This window comes from Pteropus alecto, unplaced genomic scaffold (assembly GCF_000325575.1).
Source record: "Pteropus alecto unplaced genomic scaffold, ASM32557v1 scaffold69, whole genome shotgun sequence".
Classification (NCBI taxonomy): Eukaryota; Metazoa; Chordata; class Mammalia; order Chiroptera; family Pteropodidae; genus Pteropus; species Pteropus alecto.
Window position 1 is genome coordinate 643,940 of NW_006494610.1, and position 10,707 is coordinate 654,646.

Consider the following 10,707-nt stretch of genomic DNA (forward strand, 5'->3'; position numbering starts at 1 on the left):
GGAACAAGAAACTCAAGAGATTTCAAGAGTAATAAAAAGCCTTCCTATTCCTTTCCAAGCTTCTAAATTACTGCTAACAGCAGCTACTGTAACAGTCAACAGTTACACAAACCTCTTCATCGAGGCAGGGGGAATATCCTTCACTTATATTATTTAAAGAACATGAAATAAACAATGGCTTACATATCCCATAAATGGAGAAAAAATGACACTGTAATGAACAGAATGCCAAATTCGTGAGGTTTGCAATTCATAAATGTTATGGATTGAACTGTGTCCTCCAAAAGAGACATGTTAAAGTTCTAACCTCCAGTACCTCAGAATGTGACTTGATGTGGAAACAGCGTCCTTCCGGGGGTAATCAAGTTAAAATGAGGTCATTAGGGTGGGCCCTAATGCAATGTGACTAGTGTCCTTATAAAAAGGGGAAATTTGGACACAGCGACAGACACACGCACAGGGAACACCAGGTGAACATGACAGCAGAGACCAAGGTGATACATCTACAAGCCAGGAATGACAAAGATTGCCAGTACACTGCCGAGGAGAGGAGAGAGGCAGGGAACGGTTCTCCTTCACAGAACCAACCCAGCGGGAACCAACTCTGCCAACACCTTGACCTTGGACTTCTAACTGCAGAACTATGTGATGATAAACTTGTGTTGTTTAAGCCACTCAGTCTGTGGTACTTTGTTTTGGCAGCCTTGGCAAACTAATACAATGAGGTTCATGGCAAAATCCAAACGACACAATGTAAATCAACACATACATGTAAAATGCTCTCAAACCAAAAATCAGTGAGATCTCTACAAATGACAGGCAGCTTTACTGCAACATAATGATAACTGCTCTTGGAAAAGATGCTAAAGGTAATGTTTAGAGATGGAGGCAGGGCTGTGGACATCTATGGGAGAGTGATGGAGAGTACTACAACAGGGACCCCAACATTTAGTGGGCTCTTTAAATTATGTAGCACTTCAGGGCATACACCAAACAAAAGCACTGTCACCTCTTAACAGAGGTGAGTGGTCAATGTCTTTCATCTCCAGAAGGAGAAAATTAAATACATGTGAACAACTGCTTGAGACATGCAGACTAGATACATTTAGACCCGCTGGAGTGAAAAGTATTAACCATCCAGAACCATCCTTCTGAAAGATTGCAGTCTTTCTTTTATTCAGGCATAATGAACGAAGGATTCTTCAACCATCTCCAAGTTGTAACATAAATCTTAAACATTTAATAGAGTTATTAACTTACATTTGGAAATCAGCTGAGCACATCTTTTGTGGGAAAGCACTTCAAAGTGATTGGTTTGTTTCTTTATAATGATATAGTATGTTTGCCTCTGTTGGATTCATGATTAAACCAAGTCAGAGCATATGTGAGAACCATTTGGAATATTCGACAAGGACAAATCTTTCCAAGGAAGGCCTTATACCATGGAAGTGGTGTAGTGTAATGGTTAGAAAAAGAATCACTTCAAACCTGATAGACATGAACCAAAACATGTGTGGCCACTAACAGCCTGAATGGACTTGGACAGTGGCTAAAACTCTCTAAGCTCAAAGATTCCTGGTCAAATGGAGATGGTAATAATAAGACCTATCTTATAGGCACTATGAGAAGTAAATGAGGCATATTACATATACTATAATTACTTAATCCAGTATAGTTATCATTACATCATTAACATTAGATACACAAGTAATTTTTATACAGTAGAGTCCTATTTTCTTTAGGAAAAAAATATAAAATTCAAGACATAACCCCTATTGAAATTACTTCAACTATTCAGACCATTACCACGACATTCTATTACGCTCAAGCAACATAGTTAAGTCATTAACAGCTCTCTAGATTTTGTTTTTACTCCCTAACATGTTTAATTTTCATTTAAATTATAAAAAGAACTTCTCTTTTTCAAATATCTAAGATCTCAAAATTTATACTACTATTTTTGACTTACAGTATTTCTGTACTTCCTTACTTACTATACGTCTTCCTTTATCAGGATACTCCTTCATCTTCTTAACTCGAAAATCATGAACAAAGTTAAAAGAATACATTCCACAAAAGCCCAAGATTATCTAAATCAGCACATAATCAAAATTTCCAATTATGTGTTTGAAATGATACTGCAGAGAATTTTCTACTACATCTTTTCTATTTATTAGCTTAGAATGCCCTATTTTTTATAATGACTTAAAAGGGAGACAAAGACATGGATAATTTAGAAAATTATTTTTCAACACTATTTGGTAATGTGATTAAGGTAAAACAAGGCTTATGTCTCACACAATTATTTCAGAAGTAGCATCAAGTTTTCTACAAGCTACATGCCACCAAATACAGCAACTCGGTGCTCTTAATCAACCGGGGAGAGGGAGGAGGCCTATCAGAAGCATGTGGGGTGAGCTTCTCAAGGACCCAAATCCATGCTCTGACCCTGGGACAGCACAGGGGAAGAGGACAAATAACGGCAAAGCTGTTTCTCTTTGTGAAAATATATGCAGCATGATGCCAAAGCAGACAGGCAGGAAAAAAGAAAGAGCATGCAGTATTTTTAATTAAGTAACTTCTGAAAGATGGAGTAAAAACTCATTTAAAAAGACATCAAGAATGGCCGATACATTTGGCCTTGTCAAATCAGTATCTTAAGCAAATGTTAAACCTCCATGAGAAATTAATCATGTCATTCAGCTGGAAACGAATTCTCATCTAGGGTTTCCAACTCCAATGAGAGAAAGAGAACACAAAGTTGGGGAGATGTGTAAGACAGAAAAGAGAAACTGGACATTTATAATGAAATAGTATCCAAAACGATTTGCTAGCAAGGAAAACCAATTTTACTGACTTGTACACTGGTTAAAAAAACAACAATAATGAAAACCTGAGGGGAAAGATTTATTACATGTTAAATGGAAATTATTTAAATATAGTGTTAGTAGTAAGAGAGCAGGTACAATTTACATGTGAAATATTTAAAAAAATTAATGAACTTACTTGCTTTTCCCTTTGTATACTGTAGCATAAGATCCTTCTCCTAGTTTTTCCAGTTTTTCATATGAGTCAGCTTTTCCAAATTTGGGACTCGTCGGCTAAAAATGGAAGAGAGTAATTAAACAAAACGGATTGTATAAAACTAATTAACAATAAATAACACAATTTTCCTAAAAATATACAGATCCTCTGTCACTTTTACATGTTTTTCTGATATAAGATGTTTATTTTAAAAAACAACATAATAAATATTCAGGGAATAAAATTAAGAAAATACAAATGAACACAGTAAAGAAGTTAAAAAAAAAAAAAATCCACCTATAATCTAATCACCGAGAGGGAAATACTGTTAATATTTTGATATCTCTTCTTCCAGTGCTAATCATATATTGATGATTTTTTTATATATAAATGGGATTACACTATACATATTGTTTGTAACTTTTTTGTCACTCAATAAGTTATGACTATTTCCATTATTATATAATCTTTTAAATTAGGGGCTGGCAAATCCTACCTACAATCTGTTTTTGCATATCTCATAAGCTTAGAAAGGTTTTACTTTTTTTAATTGGGGAGAGGATCAAAAAAAGAATAAAATTTCATAGCACATGAAAATTATGTGAAAAAATTTTAGTATCCATGAAGTTTACTGGAACACAGTCACACACATTCATTTACATATTGCCTTATGACTTCAAGCTACAACAGATTTGTAATTGCAACAGAGATCATATGGCCAAAACCTAAAAATATTTACAATCTGAACCCTGTTGTAAATCATGATGGTATACAGTTCAATCATGTAAAGGTATTCCCTCAATACTTTTCAGTGACAATGAAAAGAGATAATTAAAGACACAGCATTCAGATTTCACTAATTAATACAAAAGAATTCACTTATATCAATATAAACCAAATTTTAAGGGTTAGCTGCAACAAAATAACTCTTCCTTAAGAATGGTACATCCCATCATGACCATAACAATGCTAAGAGTGAGTGATCTCATCACTTGCTATGCTCAACTTCCACTCAAACTTTCACCAGAGAGCAAGGGGAGCATTGTTTTCCATGAGAGCAAATTATCTGTCTAAATGTCACTATAAAAGAAAAATTATCTAAATGGAACTAAAGGCATCTTTAAGGGATTATCTGCTCAGTTATCAATACATATATAATTGATAAAAAATATTGCTAATGATTGTGGTACTTTGTAAGCAACCAACTTTAGAAGCTTAGGATGGAACTTCTTGCAGAACGTTTATAGAATACTATTCTTGAGCATATGCTCTTGTATTACTTATGAAAAAAGACAACATACTGGCAATGAATCTGACTCCCACCATTTATAAGGATTCTATGTGGCAAGTCGAGCACATGCTTCTTACCTCCTTCCTACCCAAAATGTCATGCAGTGACTAAAAAGATATTTTTAAAAAATAATAAATCAGACACAGGAATGGGAAACAAAAAGAGTGCCAATATTTAATCAGAAATTTTGAGGAATTCTGAAAGATAGAAAGTAGAAAGGATTAAAATGTTAGAAAAAAGACTGAGAGAACCCAAAGTCCCAACATGTAGGAGAAGAATATTATAGAAAAAAGATGCAGGAGTCTGTAGGTAAATATGAAACTAATCAACACAGCTGAGCACACGGTGTCCTCCCAAGCAAACTGCAAGAACATCTGCACAGAGGAGAGAGCTGAGATTGTCGGTATTCAGACTAGGGGGACAGAGCAAGGACTAAAGTAGCCAACACCCAGAGAAAAGATGACATCCTCCCATCCCCAAGCTGTGATCCCTGCCTCTCTCATACAATCACTAGAAACAATCTACAGAAAACAGAATAAGGTGACAGAAATTCTCAAATACAAAAATGAGTATACGATGAAAAAATCACAAAGCATTTCAGGAAAATCAACAAGAAGCATAAAATTTAATGGGCAGATAAACTAAAACACTGCTAAGAGAGTTGACATTGCAAAGGTATGAATAACTTTGAATGAAAACAACAGTATCTTCAGAGACGTTTGCAAAGATATTATATCCTGTGAAAAGAAACAGATTTAGAGGCTAAATATTTAATCAGTAAAACAAAACACTTAATGGACAGTGAATAAAATAATAGATACAGGTGAAAAAAAAAGTAAGTTCAATGTCTGAATCAAATTTTCCAAGAAAATTTTGGGGAAAGGTTGCATCTAAATAGAAAAATCATCCAAAAAGCACTATAGTTTTATATACAGCAATAACTGAAAAAAGACAATTCAGCTGAAAAGAGAAAACTATTTCAAATCAATAATCCTATACTCAAGATAGTTTCTCAACTATCTTGAGTATAGGATTATTGAGTATGGGATGGAAAAGCTGCAATTTTACCACCATCAGAAAAGAAAATCAGATACAAAATTCCATATTATCTCAATATAAGATGTAGTTGGAGTGATGGAAAAATTACAGGAAGGCAAGGAACAGCAGGATAGGAGAAATAAAGCATTTTGAGATTTCACTGGATTGACTTGCAGACACTGATTAACTACAAATGCATAAGTTTTAATATGTTTCTTAACTTGTAAAAGAGAATCCCTAGAATAACATAAATAAGACGTACAAATCCCAAGAAAATTGGGGGGAGAAGAGAATAGAAGAAAAAATTGCAAGGAAGAAGGGGGAAGAGGGTAAGAAGTAGGAGGCTAGTGGAGGCAGGGTACTGAATAAGAAAGCATGCCAAGTAAAAGATCACAAAACAAGAAAGAAGTTAAGTCCAAACACATCAATGATTACAATAAACATAAATGAACAAACTTCCTTTGTTAGTAGAAAGTTCTTAGCTTGAAAAGACCAAGGAAACAGAGCAATATACTATTGAGAAGAGACAAATTAAAACAAAGGAGTAAATCTGAAAATAAAGAGTGAAGGGGGAAATACAGCGAAAATAAGAATTTTTGCAAAATCATGCGCCATGGCAATATTTATGGCAGATAAGACAGAATGTATACAAAACAGGTTAAATTAGTATATCTCATTAAAATGAACATTAAAATCTACCAAGAAATTTAATATCATCAACTAGTTTGAGCCAAATAACAGAGTTTTGAAATGTAGGAATAAAATGAGAAACTGTCAACTCCACAGTGATAATAGGAGAAATACATCACTCAGACATCAACAGAGCAAGAAGACAACTAATAAGTAAGGGATATATGGGCTTGAATATTAGAATTAAAATTTTGATCTAACACATATTACCATATATTCTTTCCAAGTACAAATTTAAATTCACACACACGCGCACATGCACACACACAAAATGACCACAGATTAGGCCACAAAGAAAATCTCAATATTCAAAACCACAGAAACATTCTAAGTTATTTTCTGAATGCAATGCAATAAATTAGAAATAAAGAATAAAAGGAAAACTAAATATTTAGCCACACAGATTAAAAAGAAAATCAAAATTAAAAATTTAAAAATAAATATGTAGTACTGATGACATGACATTTTAAGACGCATGCGATGCAGCTACATCCATACATGAAAGAGAATTAAATATATATGCATGTTCTAGTCAAAAAGAAAGACTAAAAGTAATGAGTTAGACATTTACTGAAGCTAGATAAGAACAAAGTACATAGTAGGAAGGAATTAATAAAGACAAGGGGCTACCTATTCTTTTCTTGAAGAAACTTGTAATGTACAAATTATGTGTTGAGTTAAATTAAGTAAAACTTAATAGAAAATTACATTCAAAATCACTTAACTAGTCTTGTGTGGGTTATGTTCTCATGCATTTTTCATCACCAGGAAACAGCTTGCGAATGTCACACTTTACCATCACCCTGCTGAGCCCAAGTTTTAAATAGAAATTTTAAAATCTATATTAAACTTCAGTATAAAATGATCTTCAATGGGGAAAATATTGTGTTCACAGTTCCACTCTAAATTATTTAAAATCAGAATGAGAAGTCTGTATGTTTGCTTTAGTGCTCCTTTAAGAATAAATCCAATCTAAGTTGAAAAAAAAGCAGCAGCAGAATATTACCTCTTTACTCATATTAGGAGATAAACTGCTAATGCGTATTTACAGCAAGTATAAGACATAGTCACACAAAATTTGTAAGAAAATATTTTCTCTTCCTGGAAAGGCATATATAATTTTCTAAAAATGGCATATATTTCACCCTTCATAAACTGTCTTATAATAGAGTTGATGTAACTATTTTAACATGCAGACTATACTAAACTTAAGACTTGAAGAAACTGAATTGAGGAAATCAGAAAAACAAGGGGAATATCTTTTAAAACATACCCCATTTATCCACAAGAAAAACCAAGTAAGAGAAGATGCTAATGGCACAAAGTAGTCTATTTATCTAATTAAATAGATTTGGATGCATTAACTGCCATGGTTAAAATATAGTCTGTGAACACTGTGATGGCAGAAAATTAATATTTCTCCACTTTTGGTGCTAATACAATCAATGTTGTTTGCCCTGTGAAACTGATATGTAGACATTATGGAAATACCCTGTAACTAACAGATCAATCATGCTAGCTCCACAGCAAGAATGGCACACACGTAATACCTCTCTAAAAGTTGTTCTAGCCTACAAAAGAATGCACCAATGAAACAGACCATGTCTGAGACAGTCTGAGTTTTAAGAGTTAGGTTCTTGTCAGTCTCCTAATTTAAGTTTGCAGACTAGTTCTGATCTATAATTACTATTAATATAAATAAGGAATCCAAGTGCTAAGTCTTTAAAGAAGCCAATAATAAAACCCTTCCTACCAAATAAGCGAAACTAATCTTAATTCAGAAGGAGAGGTCCTATTTCGTTTAATAATTAAAGTTCGAGCCTTTGGTTTGTGGGTTTTTTTTCCTTGTAACTTTATTAAATCATCACATTTAAGTAAAGAACTAGATCAAACCAGTAAGTTGTCAACCCTAAACATTTTCTTTGGCTCTCTGATGTCTGGGAAACAGCATTATGGGCAACTACTCCCTGCTTATCACTTCCCTACTCAGAGTGCAGGCTTGAGATAGCACCTTACAGAAGGCAAGCACAGAGGGCTAATCAGCAATTACTTAGGGACGCTTCTGCACGGAGACGTGGAATTTAATGAGATAATGTTAATACATTTTTTTTTTTAACAGAATCAAGGTACAGAGAACTGTCAATTGTCTGGACCAGTGGAGGGGAACACTGGCATGGAAAATGAGAAACTGAAGATAATATTCCAGCTGAATGCAGTCTGCCAGCCTGCCCTTACTAGCTCTAGCTCATTGTGTAATCAACAAAAACAGCTCGCTAATATCAAGTGTTTACTAAGTGCAGGGGTTTGACCTAATCACTTTATATCCATTAATCTCTATAACTCTACCCTGAGTTTGGTTCTATTAGTAACCCCATTTGAACATAAAAAACTTAAAGACTGAAGAAGTGGATAGTAGTGCCTTGCAATAGCTCTATGTGGCTCTTCAGCTGCTACTGAAGACAGAAGACCCGCGTCCACACTAACAGCTGGAGTCTTTTGATGAACACCTCACCCCTGCTGCCCCCGGGACTGAAGGAGAAACTGAGACCTAAATGGGCTCGGCCATCTCCAGCTGCTGGCGTGCCGACCGCAGCCACGGAAGGCAGCAGTGTTCATCACAGTCTCAAGCAGCGGTAAGACTGGAAAAGATGTAATAAGGTCTCCAGCAGCACCAGTGGCAAAGAGGGTTTTCTGTGGCTTCTTCACAGGCGAGGTTAAAAAGATTGCTTTATCACCTCACTGAAACAATAGCCTCACTATATCTGTGTCTTTTAAACTGCATCGACAAGGAAGCAATGATATCTGAGAATAAAAAAAAACATTTGCCAGGTAACTGTCGTCACAATTCAAGTGACTGTATAAGTAGAATGAGCTGCAGCAGACCTGTGTGTCAGCTAGTCTATGAATGCTTTCTTCTGTTGTTTTAATACAGCGCATTTAAATTACAATCTACATCAAATGAAAGAAAGAATGAATGAGTAGAACCCCCAGATTCTCTGTTGGGCCTGAAGATATAGAAATCAACCCTGGAAAGTACTGACATTTCTTCCACCATGCAGATGAAGAGGAGGAGGAGGAGTCTTCACCAGAAAGGCAGATTGTGGCTGGACCATGTACCATGGATTTAGAAATCCAAATCTAAATCAATGAAGGAAATTCTTGAACAGACTTTATTTAAATATATCACAGTGGTGTTATTTGAAGAGGATGTTATTTTGAATGAACCAGTGGAAAACTAGCCTTTAAGTGACTGTCTTATTTCTTTCTATTCTAAAGGTATTAAAGAACAGGTGGGAAATGCCGTTATCCTCCTCAATTATAAAACTAATACATATTAATTGTAGAATATTAGATAAAATAGAAGAATAAAATTAAACTCACCCACTCTCACAGGTAATGTTAACATTTTGATATATTTCTTTCCTGTCTTTTTTCCTGTGTTTGTTTTAGAAGCATATTTAGTATTACAGTGTATATGTAATTTTATATTTAATTTCTTTCACTAATTATATCAAAAGGTTTTTTTTTCTCCATGTCATTCTTCAAAAACCTGACTTTTAATAGTGTTATAGTGTATCGTCATGTGGATGTGCTATACATATTTAACCAATATCCTAACAATTAGATAGTTTCGTTTTCACTATTAAAAATAAGTCTTTGATGAACTCCTGAAATGTGTATCTTTGTAACTCTGTTTTTTAGGATAAGTTCTTGAATTATTGAACATTTTAATCCCTTACAATTTGACCATATAGGAAATGATCTGTCATTCCTCATATACACAGTCATACTTTATTTCTTGAGGACTTAATATTTGAATTTTAGATTTTACTTGTTAACTTTTATAAATCAAACTGAAATATCAATAAAGCTTAAGTATTACTTCACAATAAAGTAGTACTTCACATTAAAGTCCTCTAATCAAAATTATTGTTAGATGTATATCTGAAAATTTATAACCTAAAAACCGTGAATTAAGTGAATTTCTCACAAAGAAGTACAATTTAAAAGATGTGTACTCAATTATAAATGTGTTCAGATCAAATTGTTCTTCTTACCAAAATATATAGTCCCCAGCTGTGTTAACATCTCACTTTAGTTAGGTGTTCAAAAAGCATCTCCTTCATCAAGAAGGGATGGTCCACGGTTAAGACCTTCTGTGCTTCACAGCCTATATGGACCATCATTATTTCATAGAGAAGACAAGACCCTGGTCTTCTTTACAGACTGAACCTCATCATTTCAGGGAACCTTAAAATTTGCTTATCCTCAAGAGTAAGGTGTTCTTCCCCTCACTACTACATGGTTCTTTCTACAAAACCTATTTGCCTATAAAAACTAGGTGCTATCTGAGGGCATATCATAAATGCTTCCTTTTGTTAAGGAAAAAGTTCCACTTTAACAACAACAAAAGCAGGGAAGTGACTTGCTGAATTCTGTTAGGATGTTTCAAATCATAAACACTAAGACATCTTTACAAGTGAAGACTGCTTCTAAGAGTCTTTGAAGCAGGGTTTTGTCATAAACTTGAAGGATCTGTAATTTGTGATCAAGTGATTCTTGGTATAGAGTACTTGTATTTAAATTTTAAAAACTAAGAAGAATTTTGGAATAAATCTTTGTAAAAGAAGGAAAGAGGGAGGAAGGAAGGAAGGAAGGAAGGA

At 34.2% G+C, this 10,707-nt stretch overlaps 1 protein-coding gene across 2 annotated transcripts in view; it reads right to left on the reverse strand.

Moving 5' to 3' along the window:
- The window catches only part of CDK14 (cyclin dependent kinase 14), a 508,542-nt gene that overhangs the window by 371,105 nt on the left and 126,730 nt on the right, over positions 1 to 10,707 (reverse strand). The window contains exon 4 of one of the 2 annotated variants that reach the window (XM_006925698.3): positions 3,007 to 3,101. The exons of the other annotated variant lie outside the window; for it this stretch is intronic. Coding sequence (XP_006925760.2) covers positions 3,007 to 3,101 — 95 coding nt within the window. The remainder of the gene's footprint in view (positions 1 to 3,006; positions 3,102 to 10,707) is intronic. 2 annotated transcript variants of the gene reach the window in all.